At 42.0% G+C, this 22500-nt stretch overlaps 1 protein-coding gene across 1 annotated transcript in view; it reads right to left on the bottom strand.

Moving 5' to 3' along the window:
- Positions 1-82: 82 nt before the first annotated feature.
- Positions 83-22500, bottom strand: part of LOC114460572 (potassium voltage-gated channel subfamily KQT member 5-like) — a 65238-nt gene continuing 42820 nt past the window's right edge. Inside the window, exons 2-9 of the mRNA XM_028442509.1 lie at positions 20678-20768; positions 15323-15449; positions 5890-6065; positions 4174-4299; positions 2127-2237; positions 1309-1404; positions 666-760; positions 83-182 (exon numbers count right to left, since the gene is read on the bottom strand). Of these exons, the coding sequence (XP_028298310.1) occupies positions 83-182; positions 666-760; positions 1309-1404; positions 2127-2237; positions 4174-4299; positions 5890-6065; positions 15323-15449; positions 20678-20768 (922 nt within the window). The remainder of the gene's footprint in view (positions 183-665; positions 761-1308; positions 1405-2126; positions 2238-4173; positions 4300-5889; positions 6066-15322; positions 15450-20677; positions 20769-22500) is intronic.

The raw sequence follows: 22500 nt of genomic DNA on the forward strand, positions 1-22500 counted from the left end.
CTCATTATTGGCTTTGGGCTTCTGTAAAAACCTTAACCCTTGTTTATTATTCACAATGTAAATAAATAAATAAACAAACAAACTATTCAGTCACTAACAAATCCCACATAATGGAGCAGAAAACCTCGTCTGTTGAGAGAATAAAGGTCACGTACCTGGTGTTAGACTCCCCCTGCTCCTTCCTGTGGAAAACAATTCAAACGTATCAGATCATCGTCCCACAGAAACATTTAGTGTGATTAGTTCAATAGTTCCATGGTTCCATGGTTCCATCCACTGGTTCACTCTGAGATCATAAACCAGCAAACACACCACAGTGTTCGTTACACCAGCACCAGCTCATGACTCCTGCATTCACACTTTGTTACTTCACAACAGAAGTAAAAGAATCAACATCATTTAAAGTGGACACCATTCAAACTCTAACACCTAAATCACCATTTAACATGTACACCAGTTAAACTAACACCTAAATCACCATTTAACATGTACACCAGTTTGGCTCTGACACCGGTATGTAAAATCATAAAGTAAAAGTATTTTTTCTGTGCAGCTCCTGAAAGTGGAGTTTTTGGCTTTTTTATTTTAAACATTTTAATGAAAATAATTTTAAAAAGTGTGTCTGCGTGCGTGCGTGTGTGTGTGTGTGTGTGTGTGGTACATACTTGGTGGGGCTGCAGGTGTGCAGTGCCTTCAAATGAGGCTTCCAGGTAGCGATGGAAACCGAGTTCTCATCGGCAGCGTAACTTCGCCAAACACACTGCACATGTGCACAGGAAGTAGAGAGAGACAACAACAGGAAGTAGAGAGACAACAACAGGAAGTAGAGAGAGAACACAGGAAACCAGAGTCAGGCACAAATGAAAAGAGCCAATTGGTCCAAACCAAACCAGGGCCTGCCTCGGTGGGTGTGTGGGCGGGGCCAGGGTGGGGGCGGGGCATGGCTACATGCTCCCATAGCGCTGCCACATGGCGTCAAGGTTTTTAAACACTTCTATCAAACCTTCTGACTTTCTATAACCTGAATCAGAGGTGAGCAGCTTTCAGTGAGACGTGCACCCGAAACTAAAAAATATAAACATTGTGCTTTTATTTTGAAAGAGATTTTTCCTAAACTGACTATGTACAATAAAAAATGGGAAGTTTTATCACAAACTTTACTTTAATATTGATAGTCATAATAAAATGTAACATTTCTATACCTTTGATTTTTAAAAATAAATTTCTGAGTTAAATAAAAAGCCAAACATGTTTACACTTTACTTCCTGTCCTTCCTGAAAAAACAGGAAGTGAGGCAGGTAGGTTACCTGGATGAGGTAGGCGGCCGGGTTCCTCCTCTTCTCAAAGTGTTTCTGTCGATGCTGTTCCTGGACCTTCAGGGCAAAGCCTGAGCCCAGGATTCCCTGTGACACACACACACACACCAGGGTTGTTGCTCAAAGTGTGGGGCGCACCCCTGGTGGGGTACGGAGGTATGACAGGTGGGGCGTGACAAACAGGAGGACATTTTGAATTTACCGCCAATCTTCTTAAAAACCTGTCTTCATTGACACTAAATATCATATTTATTCTCAAAATATTATTATTATGATTATGATTATTATGATTATTATCCTACTGTTTTTTACACCATCCATGAAGTCACATTTTTTGCACTGTTAAAAACTCTCATTGGCAATACAATGTTTGTGATTCTGACTCAGGATGTTCTTCACATGGAGCGGAACAATAAACTACATTTTAAATAGCTGACTTAAAAATGAATTTCCTTTTTTGTATTTGGCACAGATTGCAAACAATGTTTCTTTTTTTCCTGTATTTTTCACTGCTGCACTTTTACATTTGATTTTTATGCAGGTAATTAGTTTAATTTAGTTTGTGAGTTTTGATTTATGATGAAACATGATGTTATTTATTCCCTGTTAGTTCATTTCATACGTGCACTGTCTTTCCTTTTTGATTTTCTTAAGCTTTTTGTCACAGATTGTAAACGTTTTGTTATTTCCTGCATTTTTGACTGTTTTGATACATTTTTTAATGCATTTAAATGGTTTAATTCAGTTTTTTGACGTATTATGAAATATGATGGTACTTGTGTTATTTGGGGGGGGGTTCATAAACTCACTGCTGGCAGAGCGAAGAAGGAGATCCCAAGGAGGGCGAAACCCGCCGACAGCATCCGACCCGTCCACGTCTTTGGGGTTTTATCACCGTATCCGATGGTTGTCAAGGTGATCTGTCCACACGTCATATTTAATGCTTCACTCACAGTGTTCATGTCAATGACTAAAACTTTACGTCACAGTTCGACTATAATGAGAATATGTCTTTTTTTTTTTTTAAATAACGTAACTATAACAAAATATATTATTTTTGTTAACCAATAAAAACAAAGCTAGAATTTCATCACATTGGATGAAATCCAATCAGAACTCATTTGCATTTTTGTCAAAGACTGTAATTAAAATTGAATCAATATTTGCTGTCAACACTGTGCTGTATAGACACATTTCTCTATTAAACCAAAAAAGTCTCATCTGAAGCCAAGCTTTTCACCTTAGCTTATCTTAGTTTATCCTATCTCAGTTTAGTTAATCTTATTATATTTGATCTTATCCCATCCTGTTTTATGTTAGTTTATTTGATCATATCTCATCTAATCCTAGACTATCTCACTTTATCTTATTATTTATATATATATTACTAGGGATGTAACGATTCACTCAACTCCCGATACGATTCGATTCACGATACTGGGTTCACGATACGATTTTCTCACGATTTATTTTACAAAATGGGACTGTTGACAAATGACTGAAAAATATTCCTTTATTTTTTTGGGGAAAATACTATACTATTTTCCTTTTATTTTTCATTGTCAAAAGAATCCCTTGATAAACTATGCAAAATGATGCAATTTAACTAAAAATAAATCTTGAATGAAATAAATAAAGGAATAATACAAATGAAGAAGAAACCTATTAATTTAAATTCTGGTTCTATAGTAAACAATTCAAAACTGCATAATAGTTCTTTTTCTTTTTAAAAGTGCAACTGAAAATGTATTTTGTGCCTTAACAATTGGACTTTAAAAAAAATTATTATATTTTACTGTATTTACGTCAGATATTTGTTTAGACCAGCAGAGGGCACTGGTAACCCAGTGGTCGGTTGGCATGCAGTTATTCACGTAATATTACAGATATTCTTTCGGTGCTAAAGGGGTAAAGAATCATTTATGAGCATGTTTAACAGTAAATGGCGGTCAGAAAGAAAATAGTAGCAGATTCCGCCCGTCACGTCCGCTTCTGGAAGGATTAATATATAGCGCCCTCTGCTGTTTAAAAAAAGTACTGCGATTCAATTTTCAGAGCATCGATGTGAACCGTGGTACCTATGAATCGATTTTTAACTGCCTTACGATTAATCGTTACATCCCTATATATTACCTTAGCTTAGCTTATCTCACATCTTATCTTTGCTATCTCATCCTTTCTCATCTTGTCGAGGCTAATCTCACCATACTTTATCTCATCATATGTTAGTTCTGAGTTTTATTTCTCATTAGAACCTTCAACATTTATTCCATGTTTTTAAAGTGAAGTGTAGATGAGAAACAAAACAAATCCTGGTGAAATCCGTCACTTGTCGACTTGTGTCTGCTGTGATGGTCCTGGTTGTGTTTAATGTTGTGTTTTGTCAGATCAAATAAAAGCTTCCTCGTTTGCACTTTGCAACTGTTAAACTGTTCATATCTGGGCTCATAAAGACACAGAGACACAGTTCTTTAATCTCCATCAGTGATTAGCTTCTGTCTTTTATCCCTCACTATGCTGAGGAGCAGCTAATGGAGGACAAACACTCATTAACACACACTGTGTCTCTACCAAACAGGGAGCACTTTCCAGTCTAGTGAACTGCAGATTTCAGGAGGAAAAAGACATTGTTTCCACATATAAACTATATACTCAGTGTGTAAGGCACCAACTTTACCCCAGCAATAACACTTCATAGGAATATTGTGGAATTATTTCAGGTCAATTACAGGATTTTTGAAAAAGTGAGAGTTAAAATGACATCACGTGATATAAACGTGGGGCAAACTGTGAACGTTGAAAACATTGTGGAGTTTCAATGAATGTGTGTGTTTGGATGTGATGGTTGAAACTCACTGTGCCCCACCACAGAGCGTCGGCATACGTCGCAAACTCCTTGTTGTACTTGTTCTCCACCAGGTAGACCAGGAACGAAGAGAAGATCAGGACCAGGAAGCCGATGTACCAGGCGGTCACCAGCTCCTGTCAGCAGAACTTAACATAAACTAACGTAACGTTACGTAACATAACATAACGTAACGTAACGTAACGTACATAACGTAACGTAACGTAACATAACGTAACACTATACAACACAAAGTAACGTAATGTAACACAACATAACTTAACACAATGCAACACAACAACACAACATAATACAATGCAACATAACACAACGTAACTTAACCAGGGCTTTAAATAAACAGTAGATTCTTAAAGTTATCAGCCAACCAGATTTTCCAAAAAATATAAACATTTAATTTAAAAAACTATGTTGTAACAACGCCTAATAGTGTAATATGGAACTTTGGGTGTGTCAGAGAAGTGAACCTTTTATAAAGTATATTCTCATAACTTCATAAACAAACTTAACTTTGAAAATTGGATCCTTGGAACATTGTGTAGTTAGAAAGAATAAAAGTAATCAGTGCTAAGAAATACATGTACTGTAGAGAAAACATGTTTTACTAACATGTGTGCTTAATGTAAACAAATCCCACTCCCCACAAACTGTATACTGCATATTTAAATGGTGGCGTACCAGCCACTCTAGATCCGACATCCATTTAGTAATAAAACTCCTCTCATTTTACACCTTAATTTCAGAGTCACACAATGCAATGTAACAACGCGATGTAACAACGCGATGTAACAATGTGATGTAACAACGCAACGTAACGCGACGCAACACAAAGAAACGTAACACATAACTTAACGTAACGTAATGTAACATAACGTCCTCTTTACTGAGCAGTCTCATGATGTCATCTCTTTGCTGCTGCTCTGCTCAAACCGGTGTCCATGTTAACTGATGACAGACGTATGAGCAAAAACCGCCAAACACTAATACTCAGTCACCAGTTAACACGATCGCCAGCTGGTTTAAAACATTGCACAAGTTTGACTCTTTTATTCATTGCACAGTGTTTTATTGTGAGTTTGGCAAACTACGATCTGTCATTTTGTGTGTTTGAGATGCTATTTATTGTGTCTTTTGTGGATGTTTTGCATCTTTTTGTTGATTTCTATCTTTTGTTGTATTTGCGTGGGTGTTTGTGTGTGATTTTCTTTTGATGGTTGCGTAATTTTTAAAAATTTTTTGTTTTGTGTGTTTCTGGTGTAAATATTTCATAATTAATGAACAACTTTGTGTGTAGCTTTCATTAAACTTCTGCTGCGGTCTGACTGTTTTTTGTCATTTTGTTTGCTTTTTGTGGTTTTTTGAGTCTTTGAGTTGATATATTGTGTTTTTGTGTTGTACTGTATTGTGTCTTTTTTCCTCTCTTTTTGAAGTGTGTTTTTGGTCTATTTTAGTGTTTTTTGTGTCTTTACTGAAGTATTGTGTTTTCTGTCCTATTGTGTTGTGTCTATTTACTTATTTTACGTTTTTTGTCAGAACTTTAACTGGTGTTTCACTGCAACAAGAGCTTAGTAGTAAATCACGTGTGTGTGTGTGTGTGTGTGTGTGTGTGTGTGTGTGTGTGTGTGTGTGTGTGTGTGTGTGTGTGTGTGTGTGTGTGTGTGTGCGTGTGTGTGTGTGTGTGCGTGTGTGTGCGTGTGTGTGAGACACACCTTGCTGTGTGCGTAGACCACAGAACCCAACAGCTTCCAGGTTCCTCCTCTCCGATCCATGCGAACCATACGTAGGATCTGCAGGAAGCGAAGGCTGCGCAGTACAGAGGTGGCGAAGATGTTGCCTTGACTTCCTGCTGACACCACAGCCACCGATGCTATCAGAACGATGATGTCTGGAGGAAAAACATTCACACACACACACACACACACACACACACACACACACACACACACACACACACACACACACACACACACACACACACACACACACACACACACACAGAGCATGTAACTGTGCAAAATACACACAAGAGCAGATTACATTTGAAATAAAATAAGCTAAGAGTAAGTTAATGAGGGAACACACAACACTTTAACACATAAACACACACGTATACACACACTAGGGCACCCATGGGAATCTTGGGGTCTGCGGGCCACTCTTTTGCGGCCCCTAAAATAAGCACACAAAATTATTAAAAAAAACACAAAAAAATTACAAAAGTAAAAAAATGCCCACTTAAAACAGCAAAAATAAACAAAATTACTCCAAAATGATAACCAAAATGCAGAAAATTAATCACAAAACACACAAGACGACTACACAAATGCATAAAATAAGGAAAAACATACATAACAACGTAAAATTATACAAAATCTAAAACGACATACAATGATAGATGACACATAATGAAAGGTGTATGTGAGGAGGAGAGTCACTCTGAGTCTGTGGGAACATGATGTCTGTCTGTGTGTTCTAAGAGAATCTACTCTGATTCACACATAGCATCATGCTAACGCTACATCAGGACTTCCCTCAGAGAGCTCGATGTTGGCAGCATTCCCCTGGCGTGTGCGCAGGCCAAGCTGCTTTCACACATTTGGTTACGGAGTAATTAAGCTTCCCTGCTGCCACAAATAACCTGCTTCACGGGATCTCCATCTGGAAGCAGTGGGCAGCTGAAAGCCTGCAAACGACGCTTCATCAATGAATGTGATAAATACTTTTAACCACAGCAGTGATACACACTGGGCTAAAGCTACACATTCTCCACCTAGAAATGGAACAAAAACACGCGACTGCAACGATAAAACCAAGTGTTAAAAATGAATTTCCATCAGAACCAGCACAAACTTCGTCAGCAGCATCAGCACGATCATCACATTCCATCACCACTAAACAAACCACTTAATACATAATTCAGTAAGTTAGTCAGTAAAGCTGCAGTTTGTAAGTTTTTATTGGCATCATTTGGTGATAAATCCATCCTGACCTTTGATCTCGGGATCGACCGATATGGGTTTTTAGGGTCGATGCCAATCCCGATTTATTTTTTCCATCAGCCTTAGCCGATGACCGATATCAACTGCCGATTTTCTTGAGCCGATATTTGGAGCCGATACTACTTTTGCTCCCTCAATTTACATCATAAAAATTACACAAAGACAATAACAAATGCTACAAGTCTCAATAAAAAAAAGGAACATTTATTGAATCTAACAAAGGTGATGTAGAACAACATCAAGTAAAAAATATAGTGAAACATCTCATGAAATATTATGAAAGAGAACTGTTCATCCTTGTCCTGAAAATAGCTTTGACAAAAGTTGGCCTGACTGAAGATATATTTTATTAACAGGATTATTGAGTATAAATAATATAATTATAGTATTAAACACAAAAAGAAACCATGAATAATAGTCCATTCCAACACAACCCCGGAACATAAATTAACAGAGGAAAATAACGTGATGTCAGATGTGCATTAAGCAACAAACTGTTCAAGTTTCTGTTCTAAATTACATCAACATTAACAAGAATAAATATTCAAACAAGTAATAAACTGCTTCTCAGAGTTAAAAACTTCTCAGCGCAGCACTGAGAGAAGCAGAGAGAGGGAAAGAAACACACACACACACACACACCAAACCTCCAGCCAGCTGCTCATTAAATACAACTGTGACACAACACGTGGACCCACGGAACAACGCTAAGTTAAACAGTTAAAAGATGCTTTGAAAGTTTAAAACCTGCCGTTGGGATTGAAGCGCTTGCTTCACGCTCTGCTAGTGGGGGGAGGGGCTCTGCACTCTGCAGCCTCTGTCTCCAGCAACAGGAGCAGCTTGCAGCAGCCACTTTGTTTATAAAGTGAATCGGCAAATAAACGTAAAACAGTCGATGAATCGGTCGATCACTACTTTGATCATATTGTAATCCAAATTGTTCTGATAAGGGCTCACAACAGTAACTGGAGAATGAAACAAGCTTTCAGTCGCTAGATTTGCCAATAATCGCTTTTGAGAAAAAGTTACGACAAGGTCGCTGCAAACATCTACAGTCGCATTTGTGTTCACAATGATGTCGGTGGATTCAAAACAGGGAGGGGAGGGGGGGCATGGTTGTTTTTATTCCATTCTAATTTTTATACATACTGCAGCTTTAAGTTGAGTAAGCCATGAAATGAGTTAGTCATTAAGTCATTTAGTAAGTGAATTAGTCAGTCATTTAGTCAGTAGGTTTAGTTTAAAAACAAACACACAAAAGTTAAAGTTAAACAAAAATATTAAGATGATTTTTGTGAATGAGTGAATAATGTAACGTCCGAGTTATAGGGGCTCTCACTTGCTGTTGTAGACAAGAACACACGACTTAGACTCTTGGAACGCCAGGGCAGACGTCTCCGTTTATTTTCACCCACACAACACTACCTCATCTTCCCGCGCCGACGCGCGCTGATGACATCACACATACACGGCGCATCAAAACAACACAGTACCAATTGCAGCGCTCACATGCGTCCCCCCTCAGGAAAAGAAATGTCCCCATTTCAAAAAAAAACAGTGGGTACACCCCCCAGAACATAAACAACCCAAGGAGGGGAAAACAAGGCACCATGAACATGACAGAACCAACCTGAGAAAACACACAATGCCGTCACGGAAAAGAAGAAGAGAGAAAAAAAAAAAAAAAAACCAGAACAATCAAAAAACAAAACACCCCGTTCACACCGAAAACACGGGAAATTACCTTCCTAAATAAAAACAACAAAATAAAACAAAATCATTCCAAGACATAGTCCCGGAAACGAGTAGGAACCCGTGACTGCCTCCCAGCCCGGGAGACTTTACCCAGAGCAGGCACAGGGGAACCAGGTGAAACACCAACCTGCCCCATGCCGCCACCCCCAGCGGAGCCAGGCAAAGGAACAGCACCCGGGCTGCCGTGGGGGGTAACCAACTCCTGCAGCACAGGCGACATAGAAGGGGCGTGACCAGATTCCGAAGAACCAGCCATAGGCACGGCAGCCGGCAGGCCATAGCGGCGGAGTCTATTATAATGAACAGTCTGGTGAGGAGGGTCCTCGGCAAAAGGGCTATTTATCCGATACGTGACCCCCACCATGCCATCCGTGTCCAAACGGGCCTGTACCAAGTAAGGACCCTTCCAATGCGGAGCAAGTTTGCGACGGCTCTCCGTGGGGTCGTTGAGCCACACCAGATCCCCCACTTCATAGGGCTCGTGCCTCATCCTGCTGTCATAAAAAGTCTTCTGTTTTAAGCTCGCCCCAAAGTTATTGTCCCGTGTCAGACCAAACGCTGTCTCCAAGCGCCTGAGGAGGGACTCCACAAACCCCTCCAGAGACACAGGCCCCGCGTAGGGCTGCCCCTAAGGACCGAACAGCACATCCACTGGAGTACGGGCCTCCCTGCCATGCGTGAGAAAATAAGGTGTGAACCCAGTGCTCAAGTGCACACTGGTGTTATAGGCAAAGGCCACCTCTGAAAGGAAACAGTCCCACTCCCCCTCACATGACAGAAGAGTCTTAGCGAGCTGATCAATTAGGGTCCTATTGAACCTCTCAACCATCCCATCAGACTTCGGATGATAAGGCGTGGTGTGGGTCTTCCTCACACCCAACTTGCAACATAAATGTTTCACGACCTCCGACTCGAATTGCCTGCCCATGTCAGTGTGCAATGTTTCCATAACCCCATGTTCCAGGACATAATCCTTAAAGAGACGTTCAGCGACAGTGGCCGCCCTCTGATCAGAAATAGCGTAAAGGTTGACAAATTTGGAGAAATAGTCCTCAACGACCAACACATAGCGGTTACCACCAGATGTCACAGGTAACTCCAGGATGTCAGCAGCAACACGCTGGAACGGTCTCTCAGACTGCGAAGTCCTCATGGGGGCTTGATGATTTGGCACCGGGGACTTTCTCCTCTGACAGGCATAACACTGTTCACACCATGCAAGAATGTCCGTGTGCATGTAGGGCCAATAACACACAGCTCTCGCACGCGCCAAAACACGTTCATGAGCCAGGTGAGCCGTGAGAGGGGCGCCATGAAGAAGTTGCAGGACCTCAGGGACCAAGGTGGAAGGGACCACTACCTGGGTGGCCAAGCCAGCCTCAGAAAGATAAACAGTTCTGTACAGGAGACCATCAACCAACTTCAACCGTGGAAACTCGTGCCACAGTTTCTTCAAACCCCGGCTCGCACCTCTCAGCCTCCACCGAGGGGGTCTCAGATCCTCCTCCAGCCAGGCCAAAACTTGGCCAACGTCCGCATCTTGTCGTTGGAGTTCTCTCAAACTGGAGCCATCATGTGACAGTGCGTACACCAAGGCTTGATCCTGATCAACAGCACAACTAACGGGAGGTGGTGTCGAATCCGAGGGTGAATCGGGTTGGGGAGACTCAACCGAACACACAACGGCTGAGTCACTGTCCATGTTTGTTTGTGTGCTGGTGCTTCTGAGAGTGGTGGAGGCACACGGGGCACCATTGTCCAGCACCCCCTCATCGACCCCGGGTCTGCGTGACAGAGCATCAGCATTGGTATGTTGGGCCCCCTTTTTGTGCACAATCACCCAATCATAGGGGTCCAGCTCCAGGGCCCAGCGACTTCTACGCCCCGTCCTGTCATTGTCAATAACGAGTTTCCGAAGACCCATTAAGGGCTGATGATCTGTGACAATAGTGAACTGATGAAGTCCCAAATAATGTCTAAAACTTCGGACAGCCCACACAATCGCCCACAGCTCTCTATCGAATGTGGACCACCGGCGTTCAGCCGTTGTGAGAGATTGACTAGCGTAAGCCACCACCCTCTCCTGACCGTCAGAGTCTTGCGCCAGCACAGCACCAACTGCTACTTGAGATGCATCAGTGTGCAGTTTGAAAGGCTTAGCAAAGTCAGGGTGACAGACGACCGGTTCTGCACAGAGAGCGTCTCTAAGGAACTCAAATGCCATCTGGCAGTCCCCCGTCCACTGGAATGGGACATTCTTTGCCGTGAGGTGACTGAGAGGAGCGGCACGTTGAGCAAAACCTTTGACAAATCTCCGATAATAGGAGCAGAGACCCAGAAACGCACGCACTTCTGTTGCCGACTGGGGTACCGGCCAGGTCATAACCTTGCGTGTGTTTCGAGGGTCCGGGCGGAGCCCCTCGGCTGAGATGACATGACCCAGGAAGACAACACTGTCGCACGCAAGATGGCACTTCCTGGCATTTAGTCTTAGTCCAGCTTCCCCAATGCGGCCGAAAACCTGCCCCAGGGCCCCCAGATGATCCTCAAATGTTTTGCTGTACACCAGAATGTCGTCGAGATAAACCATACAGATGTGCCATGGCAGCCCCTTCAATACCAACTCCATAACCCGCTGGAACGTCGCAGGCGCATTGGTGAGACCCATGGGCATTGACCTGAATTGATAAAGGCCCTGGCCAGTGGTAAACGCAGTCTTGAATCTATCCTGCTCCGCCACTTCCACCTGCCAGTAACCGTCAGAAAAATCCAGTGTGCTGAACCAGGCGGTCCCCGCCAGGGCGTCCAGTGTGTCATCCACCCGCGGCAGCGGATGAGAGTCTTTAATTGTCACAGCATTCAGGCCCCTGTAGTCCACACAGAACCGCCATGCGTTGTTCTTTTTTCTCACCAGCACCACAGGGGATGACCACGGACTACAGCTCTCCTCAATGACGCCGTCCTCCAGAAGACGCTGGACCTGCCTCTCAATCTCCTTTTTTTTCTCTGGGGATGTTCTATAAGCTCGTCGTCTAACTGGCAGATTGTCACCTGTGTTGATGTGATGCTTAATCAAATCAGTCCCAATAGCGTCATTCCTACCAGGGAGGAACACGCCCCGATGCATCTCCAGCAAGGACCGCAGCTGCTGCCTCTGCCCATCTGTTGCAGCAGAGTCAGATAAATCTGGTAGAGGATCAGTTACACAATGAGAACCAACAAACTCCGTGGAGGCAAATATGTCACACTCGTTAACATGGTGTAACACCCCTAAATGCGAGCCAGGATGCAGAGCCAGTTCATGGTCAGTAGGATTCAACAGCCGCGCGACAGTGTGCCCATTATTAACCGGCGCCACTGTACGTGCAACCACCAGACCCACACTGTCCCGAAGCTCAGGCTCCAAATAGCCCAAGTAAGAGGCAATGGGAGGCTCCACATATTTAGAAGACTCCACTTGCACAGGCACAATCATCTCACTGAAAGGTGGAATGACAACATCAGCAGACACAGAAATGTTACAACACATAGGAATGAAGTCCACAGACAACATAAGAGAAACATCAGTGTCACTGAGGCGGAGGAAACCCCGACCCACATCTAAAATAGCATGAGTTTGTAGCAAAAAGTCAAAGCCTAACAGGACAGTCTGTGTGGATCCCCGCACAACATGAACAACCTGCTCATAACATTTCCCCCCTAACTGTATAGAGAGAGTCACAGTCCCCAAAGTGTCCAGTAAATTTCCATTAACAGCCCGACCAAATGTGTACTGAGTCTGTAACACACGTTTACGGAGTGATGGGATAGACATCTTAAATTCCTCAGAAATCAATGAAACAGTAGACCCAGAGTCAATCAGCATAGTAACATCCATACCTTCCACCAAACCTTTAACGTATGCTGTAACTTTGGACTCGCTCACCATACATGAGTTCATCACTGGATCCGGAGCCGAAACAGTTGAACACTCAGGTCAACCCTGCGGCGAAGCAGCTGGTATCCGGGCCTCAATGCCAGCTACTGGAAGTTTCCCCTCTCCGGCCGGTGCGGGGAAAGAGATGGAGTGCGCCGAGAAGGAGACGAGAACCTCACCTCCCGTCTCGGCTGTCGTGTCTCGGAAGGAAGGGGTGCTCCTGAGCTTCGATCTTCCGTCCGTCGTGGCGAGAAGCTCGCGGCGGCGTCCCGGTGCATCTGCTCCTGAGGCGACCATTCATTGGTCCTGTATCCACTCCGATATCCGCGTTGTGGAGAACGACCCCTTGGCTGATCATCCCTCTGGAAATCTCTGTCAACAGACCTGCAACCAACTCTGCCACAGTCACAGTGACAGACGGGCCGCCAGTCCCTGCGTGTCCGTGGATCGCCCAGGGAGGATGTACCACGACCACCACGCTCATCCTCACATCGCTGTGCCTTCAGGCCTCTCACCTCCATCTGCAAGCTGTCCATCCTGGATGTGAGTTTTTCAACGGCATCGAAGAGCTTCTCGGCACCACCAGAATTAGCGCCCACAACACCATCCAGAGAGGAAACCACAGCAACATGAGATGGAGGAAAAGGTGCAGCAGTTACGGTCGCCTTCAGGGACAACCTCGCCCGCTCACAGCGACCAGCTATTATCAGTGCCTCCTCCATGTCCGTCGCTCCCTGCTCATGGCATTTAGCTTGGAGAGCAGGATCAAGTCCGGCAAGAAAACGTCTGAATTTCTCACCATTCAGTGCGGCTTTGTCATAGTCTGGAAAAGCCTCCATCACAAGCCTGGAGATGTCAGCAGCATAGACCTCCAAACTTTCATCCACCTGGCGAGGTCTTGCAGATACACACGTCTGAAAGTATAACAGGAACTGCTTCTGTCCAAAAGCCTCCTTTAATCTCTCTTTCATCCGTTCAAAGTCACACTGTACATCCGGGGGAAAGCTATCCCACAACAGAAAAGCCGCTCCATCCAGTCTGGTTGGCAGAAGACTCACCAAATTAGCATGAAAAGCACCGCGGCCTGCGCGTCCCGTCTGGGCGCGCACAGCGGCTTCAAACTGCTTAATCCACGTGCTGAATGGCTTCTGACCGTCCCCACGAAATGGCGACGGGAGCTCCACTTTGACACTACTCCCGCCAGCAGCCCATGAAGCAGCAGGTTTGGAATAATCCTCATCCATGTCACAGTCCACCGTTTCGGGCATCCGCGTCGAAAACATGTTGTTACCCGGGCAAACACGAGCCTGCTAGCCAGAAAAAAAAACTCCGACTAGAAAGTCCAGCAATTGTCCACAAAATAAACAGTCAAAGCCAGCACACTCTCCAGTTACCGCTGCCACCAATGTAACGTCCGAGTTATAGGGGCTCTCACTTGCTGTTGTAGACAAGAACACACGACTTAGACTCTTGGAACGCCAGGGCAGACGTCTCCGTTTATTTTCACCCACACAACACTACCTCATCTTCCCGCGCCGACGCGCGCTGATGACATCACACATACACGGCGCATCAAAACAACACAGTACCAATTGCAGCGCTCACAATAAGAGTGTTTAAGATATGAGTTTAGTTAACGCAGCAGCTTCACATCCCGACTCACTGAAGCTCCAGCAGATCTTTCCTCATTAGCTTCACTAGCATAATTAGCTTCACTAGTATCATTAGCTTCACTAGCATCTTTAGCTTCACTAGCAAAATTAGCTTTATTAGCTTATCAAGCATCATTAGCTTCACTAGCATCATTAACTTCAATAGCTTCACTTGTTTCATTAGCTTCACTGGCTTCACTAACATCATTAGCTTCATTAGCATCATTAACTTTATTAGGATCATTAGCTTCACGAGCATCATTAGCTTCACTGACATAATTAGCTTCATTAGCTTAACCAGCATTATTAGCTTCACTAGCATCATTAGCTATATTAGCTTCATTAGCATTTTTAGCTTCACTAGCTTTATTAGCTTCACTAGCGTCATTAGCTTCACTAGCATCATTAGTTTCATTAGCTTCACTAGTATCATTAGCTTCACAAGCATCATTAGCTTCACAAGCATCATTAGCTTCACTAGTATCATTAGCTTCACAAGCATCATTAGCTTCACAAGCATCATTAGCTTCACTAGCATCATTAGCTTCACTAACATCAATAGCTTCATTAGCTTCACTAGTATCATTAGCTTCACTAGCATTATTAGCTTCACTTGTATCATTAGCTTCACTAGCATCATTAGCTACATTAGCTTCATGCACTCATTGTGCTTTCAATCACTCACTACTATTCATCCTCTCTTTGTGTCCTGGAACAAAGGAAGCTAACGCTAGCTAAACACACTGTACTCCAGTGAGCTCTGATCATCACACCAGAGCATTCTGGGTAGTGTGTGTGTGTGTGTGTGTGTGTGTCTCACCGATGACGCAGAAAGGCTTCCTGGCAAAGCGGAGGCGTCCCTGCCATCCTCGGTAGCGACAGCAGCATCCGGCCGACCAGATGCGTACGATGTACTCCAGACCAAACACAACGATCATCACGAACTCCTGCAGAGAGATGGTCACGCCCCCAACACTGTCACTTTCATCTGCCGCGTAAACGCATTCAACACTACACAAAAAACAGGCCTGGGCAATATGGACCAAAACTCATATCTTAATATATTTTCTCAAAATAATGATATACGATATAAATCTAGATAATTTTATCAAATAAAGTCTGACCAGGAAGACATTTGTGGGTTAAATTTGCTGATGTAAAATGCTACACAGGGACATTTATTAACAAACAGCTGATCAATATGTCACTCATTAATCATCTAGCTTTACATGTTGTTCTGAGAATTAAAGCAGCAACTCCTAAAACTGGTATAATATAGTACATAATAAGTTATAATATATATATATGAAATATTATATTTTTCTATATCACCAAAATAGAATACTTGATAAATCTAGAATCTCGATATATCACCCAGCCCCTAATTCCTAAATTATGAAACAGCCTAAATAAAAACATAAATGTGTATATGAAGCACATGTGTTTATTTAATATACTTACAGTTCATATACAAGTCAACACATTACATATTTACTGTTAATTTCACATTGTTTGTCTTTAAGTTAGACATTAACATTTTATTTTATTACATATTTTCTCATCGTCTCTGTTCTGAGTTGTTTCCAGGTTTGTTGCTGATGTCAGCACTAATCTCGCGAGAACTGCCACTCAGGCCATTTCGGGTTGCAGTTCTCGCGAGGCTAGTGACGGCGTTCAGTTTAGTAAGGCATCTTTTAATTATTATTACATTAAAATACGGGATATTTTTGGGAAAATAATAATATGGGAAGATGGCGGGAAAGAGGGGTAAAATACGGGAGTTTCCCGGCCAATACTTGACAGGTATGCCATCTACACATAGCTGTAATGGGTAGACAACCCCCACTTCTGTCCCTCGTTGTATAACCATCATACTGCTCACACTGCTTCACACCATTTACACTGATGTCCACCACATAGATCATTATCATTCCACTGTATTATTGTATCATGTTTTTCTGCAGTCAGTGTCTTCTCCTCGTCCTTCTCTCTCTGCTCTGTTTCAGGTGTCGTGAAGCTGATGATGTCAGTTCCTGATCTGTAGTTCATGGCTCAACTAGTCTGGAACATTCTGATGTTCTATCTCTCTATCCTGTTCTGTTGGTCCTTCTGTTTACTAACCATAACCAGTCCACGCAGATGGCTGCCACCTCTGAACCTGGTTCTAAGAGAGATTTCCTCGTGTTAAAAGGGAGTTGTTTCTTCTCACTGTCACTAAATGCTTGTTCATGTGGATCTTGTTGGATTTTTTCTTTCTTATTATGAATTTTATATTTTGATAAGCGCATTGAGATGACTTTATTGTAGTTTACGCTAGATAAATAAAGTTGAAATTAATTGTGTGTTCTTGGACTCATATTTGTGTTTTTATGTTTCCGTTTTGTATATTTTTGTTTTAGGAGCATCGTGTGTGGTTTTGGAGTCATTTTGTAAAATATTGTTTATTTGTGTATCATTCTCTCATTTATTGTGTTCTTCGAGACATTTTTTGTGTTTATTTTGAGGGCCACACAAAATCAGACCAAGGGCCGCATGTTGCCCATGTCTGTTGGGGATGTTTAGTAGATTATTGCCTGTGAAAGTCTTGCTGGAGCAACAGGAGGAGGAAAACCTGCTTGTCAGTGACAGATGTAAACAGATGTAGTGACAAAATCTGTGACCTGACAGAATGGTGGCAAATAAGCTTTAGTATCATATCTGACTTTCCATCAGTTGTTGGAGGAATGAACGTCGGGAGCTTTTCTACAGGCAGGGGTTGGGGTCAATCATAATTGATTAGAATAATTAAAAGAATAATTGTAATTTCATAAATCTGTTGCTGCCGTATTTGTAATTTAATTATAATTGAGTTCAGATAATTGACTTTGTAAATGTAATGAAAATTATAAAAAAATTGTCAATTATAATTTAATGCTAAACTGTGGAACCATGTTACAGTTCTATACATATGTAGCTAACAATTAATAAAATATGTTTCATATCAAGCTTTCCAACATTTTACCATTAAAAAAATATATAAATCTAGGGGAATACTGACACAAAAAAGGCTCGAACGCCCACACACAAAGCTGCCAAGCGTCACCCTTTGAGTGTGACAGCCATTTGACCCATTCTCACACCACACACCACACCTGACACACCTCATGCTTATATTTCCCCATTCAATACTATATTAATTTTTTTCATGATAATGAACTTTGGTCCTCGTGGCTTGCCGTAGCTCGAGTAACTCTGATTGACTGACTGAGATAACCAATCCAAGACCAATCCATGTCTCCTTGTGCCTAAATCTAACCAACCATGGCAGGCATCACACAATAATAAACCAATCAGAAACAACGTAAGGCGGGTCATGACAAGCCTAAAAACTAACATTTTGTGTGTGTGTGTCTCTCTCTCACTCACATTTGTGTGTGTCAGTGCTTGACATAAAAACTCTTATTCAGCTACTAGCAGTGTAATGAACACTGCTAGTAGCTGAATTGCACTTGTAGGTTATATCAGCATAAATACATAGTAAATGAAACAAATGTCTAATCTAATGTTCATTTGAACTGTTCTTATGAATATTTTGTATGTATTAGTGTATTTCTATAGATATTGAGTCTGCTGCTAAGACATTCATTCATTCAAAAATCACTTGATGTTTTAATGTTTTTTACATGATTATCTTTTTAATGACCTTTCTGTTGCAGACAAGGAGAGCTGAGGTAAAGGTAGCATTTCAGGCTCATTTACTGTGATTAATTTAGTAATTGAGTTTCTGAGGAAAAAAAATAATCGTAATTGGAAAAAATGCTGTCCACTTTAGTCGTAATTGAACATGGGTAATTGAAAACATAATTGTAATTGATTCCAACCCTGGCTACAGCAGTGTTATTAGAACTGCATCTGTATCTCTGTTCTCAGCTCTTAGTGTGATGAAGGCCTTCAGAGGAGGAGTTTGATCAGGTCAAAAATAGGGACTTCACGTTGGAAAGGATTTTCTTCCTTCTCAGAGATTTTGTGACGTTCCATTGTTAGATAACAGGAACACTGGTGTGGAGTCAACGCAGTGCAGAGGAACAAGCTCTGAGATTTATTTTACTGCTGAAGGAAAAAGAGCACGTGGTCATTAGGAGTCCCAGTCCGAGGGCACGAACACACACACACACACACACGCACACACGTCAGAGTTTTGTTCCTTCGTCCCGAGGTCGAGGCCGTGAGCTTCAATCTTCGTTTGGAACAAAGCGACTCAGACTAACTTTTTCCTGCTGAGCTTCATCAGCACTGAACTGGTTTTAAACTGCTTCAAAATGGATTTAAACTGGTTTTAAACTATTTTTAAACTTGGACTAACTAACTAACATACACACCAACTGTTCTGCACACCAGTAGAGACGACCGTTATCACAGCCATTAGTCATGGTCACATGATCAACATTCACAATAACAACCAATCAGAGAGGTGTTGCACTAAACCAGGATAGATGATAAATCCTGGAAAAAACAGTTATTCTGAATAAACTTATCCCAGTCGGTTGAACAAAAGCCAGCCAAGTTTATCCAGGACAAGTAACCATGGTGATTTAACCTCTACAGCTAATCTGTAACCATGGTGATTTAGCCTCTACAGCTAACCTGTAACCATGGTGATTTAGCCTCTACAGCTAACCTGTAACCATGGTGACTTAACCTCTACAGCTAATCTGTAACCATGGTGATTTAGCCTCTACAGCTAACCTGTAACCATGGTAATTTAACCTCTACAGCTAACCTGTAACCATGGTGATTTAGCCTCTACAGCTAACCTGTAACCATGGTAATTTAACCTCTACAGCTAACCTGTAACCATGGTGATTTAGCCTCTACAGCTAACCTGTAACCATGGTGACTTAACCTCTACAGCTAATCTGTAACCATGGTGATTTAGCCTCTACAGCTAACCTGTAACCATGGTGATTTAACCTCTACAGCTAACCTGTAACCATGGTGATTTAGCCTCTACAGCTAACCTGTTTTAATCCTGTAGCACTTTGAGATTTGGTATCAAATGTAAAGTGCATTAAATATCAAATGTATTATTATTAGTAGTAACTTGGGATAAATCACCATGGTAACTTAGTGTGAACACCTAACCAGGTCTAGACCAGGTTATGTAGTGAATTAGATCTGAGCCAGTACTAAAGCCCCGCCTCCTGACCAATCAGATCTCTTGTAAAATGAGCTGCCCATTGTTATTAGATCCTGGTTGGTGCAGTACTTACAGCTGAGTTTAAGAAATAAAGATTATTAATGGATAAATAACTCGTTTTATTTAGTGATGACATCATTTAGAAAAAATATAGATTTACATCTGATGGACTGATCTACAGTCAGCTGATGAAGCATCAACTCATTCACTCACTCACTCATTTATTCATCCATTCACTCATCTATTTATTCACCCATTCATTGATTCACTCATTAATTAATTAATTAATCAATCAATCAATTCATTCATCCATCCTCTATGTGTGTGCTGTAATAAAGTGAAACTGTCTGTTTATCATCCCATGGATTAATATTAATCCTCATTAACAGTGACATCACTTCCTGTCTGTGTTCTTTTCTTTCTGCTTTTGGTCTGAATTATGGATTTTAATTATTCATATTTTTAAAGAGTTATTCCTCAATAGTGACATAAGTTGCTCTCCAGTTTCTCTGTGATTGTGATTGGTCTGACGCTGCTAACTCCGCCCCCTGTCACAGGAGCGCGCACGTAGCCAGGCTGAAATCACCTGAGTTAGTTTGGTTAGCTGAAGCTAACAGAGAGATGTCTGGATATATTTATCCAGCTTCATAGTACACTCCCCAAGTGTATTTCCAGTCATTTTGTGTATTTTTGTTGCTGTGTGTATTGTGTGCATTCATTGAGTCATTTTGTGTTTGTTTTATATCTGCTGTCATTTTTTGTTTTTCTCATGAATAAACTCAAAACAAGTCGACTGCGTCACTAAAGACACCGTTCTTCTTCTGTACCTACTTATCCTGCAGGAATGCTGTAATTAATTTCCTTCTGTGACTTTCCTTGTGTGTGTTTATTGATTGATAAGTGTGTGGTATTGTGTGTGAAACGTGTTGTTGCTGATTGATAAGTGTGTGGTATTGTGTGTGAAACGTGTGTTTATGGAGCTTTTATTGAAGGTCTCACCAGGATGAGCAGACAGTCGGAGGAGAACTCCTGGTGATCTGGGATGGTGGAGAACACGGAGAGGACGAGGCAGCTAAAGACCAGGATGAACCTGAAACACACACACACGTTTGTGTTGTTGTCAGAACAACAACAACAAGCTATCGTTTCCTCAACCATGAGCACAAACATGATTTCTTTTAATCCGTTCCTGCTCTGAGCAGTACATTTCCAGCCTGGAACACTTCCACATCTGATGGAGTTCTGGGCCAGGAAAGAGCAACATATTTTTATTCTTTTTATTCTTCTTTGCTTCTTTCCATCACGTCAATCTTACCAAAACGCATGCGGCCCGAGGCCGTGTGGCCTTTAGTCAGGACGTGTGTGACGCTGAAATGTGCTCAGGGACCAACATCTGTGCTTCATCATCATCACTGTGTGTGTGTTTGTTTATCCTGAAGAGCTTCTCAACTAATGTACAAATGACAGTTTCTCCAACAGTCCTTGGCTGCGTCCGAATATTCCCACATGTCTCCTTTCCTATCCACTTTTCCTTAACCCTGTGGATGACATCACGGATTAAGAAATGGAAGATTTAGATTCAACTTTTAGATTTAGATTTAACATTTGGATTTAACTTTTACATTTAGATTCAACTTTTATGTTTAGATTTCACTTTTACATTTAGATACATTTTTCATGCATACACATTTTTAACAATGATATAGAACATGCTGTTTTACATTAATTTGTCTGAAATGAAAAAAAAATCAGATAAAAGCTCAAAATATGTTGGCTATGAAACAGTGACCAAGTCTTTACAATCAGCACATCATAACAAGAACTAGTCAAGATCCTGAACCTATGGCCGCTGGTGTTTCGTGATCACGACAAACAATTATGTCCAATTCAGCCTCTACTCTCTTTAAAAATCTCTCACTAAAAGTAACAAATTGACGAGTGATCATGTTATCATGTGATTGAAAATGACATTCACATTATTATGACTGTATTTAAATGTGAAAAGACTCTGGTACAAAGACAGGTTTATCTCATGGTGTATTAGCTGAACTGGTGATCAGTTTATCTGGTGACACGTCACACCAGAGGCTCCTCCAATCACACGTGCTACGGTGCTAAACATGAGGGTGATCATCTGGTTGGCATTGATTAAATGTTTCATAGATAATGTTCATGGATCATATCACATGGGATTGTTCCTGATAAAGGAGTGGCTGAGGGTTAGCATGTGGCTAGCATAACTATCCCGTAAATGTTAAAGTAATAACAGTAGTTGACTATATTAACCTTATTCAGCATGTTTTAGGAAGTTTACAGGACAGTAAAGTCATCTAAACAAGGAAAACTGAGGAAACGTGTACCGCGTTGTGGCAATGAAGATAAAGTTGAGGCTGAATTGTGGGAATTTGGAAACAAAGTCGAAGGCCCGAGACCCATAATCAGTGAGGTAACAGGAAGTGGTTCAAACAGAGGTTAAGGGTCTGTTACACAAAAAGTTCCAAATCTGCTCTGTTGATATTTTCAAAGCAGTGAATAATGTGACAGTGATTGGAGGCAAACACGCCCACACCAGCTTTGTGCGGCTGTCAGCTCACTGGCAGGCGCCGTGTCGGAGCGCACCTACGTCGCACGCACTCTCAAGGTCGTCAGAGCGATAATTACAAGAGCATTCAGTGAATAAAGTCCTGTCTGTGGGCTGAAAAACGGGGGTGGAGACCCCTGAACAGCAGCGCCATGACATCATCAGGCGCCGAATGATGAGCACTAATTAAACACACGCGCACACACACGCGCACACACACACACACGCACACACGCGCACA

The sequence above is a fragment of the Gouania willdenowi genome, chromosome 1, assembly GCF_900634775.1.
Source record: "Gouania willdenowi chromosome 1, fGouWil2.1, whole genome shotgun sequence".
NCBI lineage: Eukaryota > Metazoa > Chordata > Actinopteri > Blenniiformes > Gobiesocidae > Gouania > Gouania willdenowi.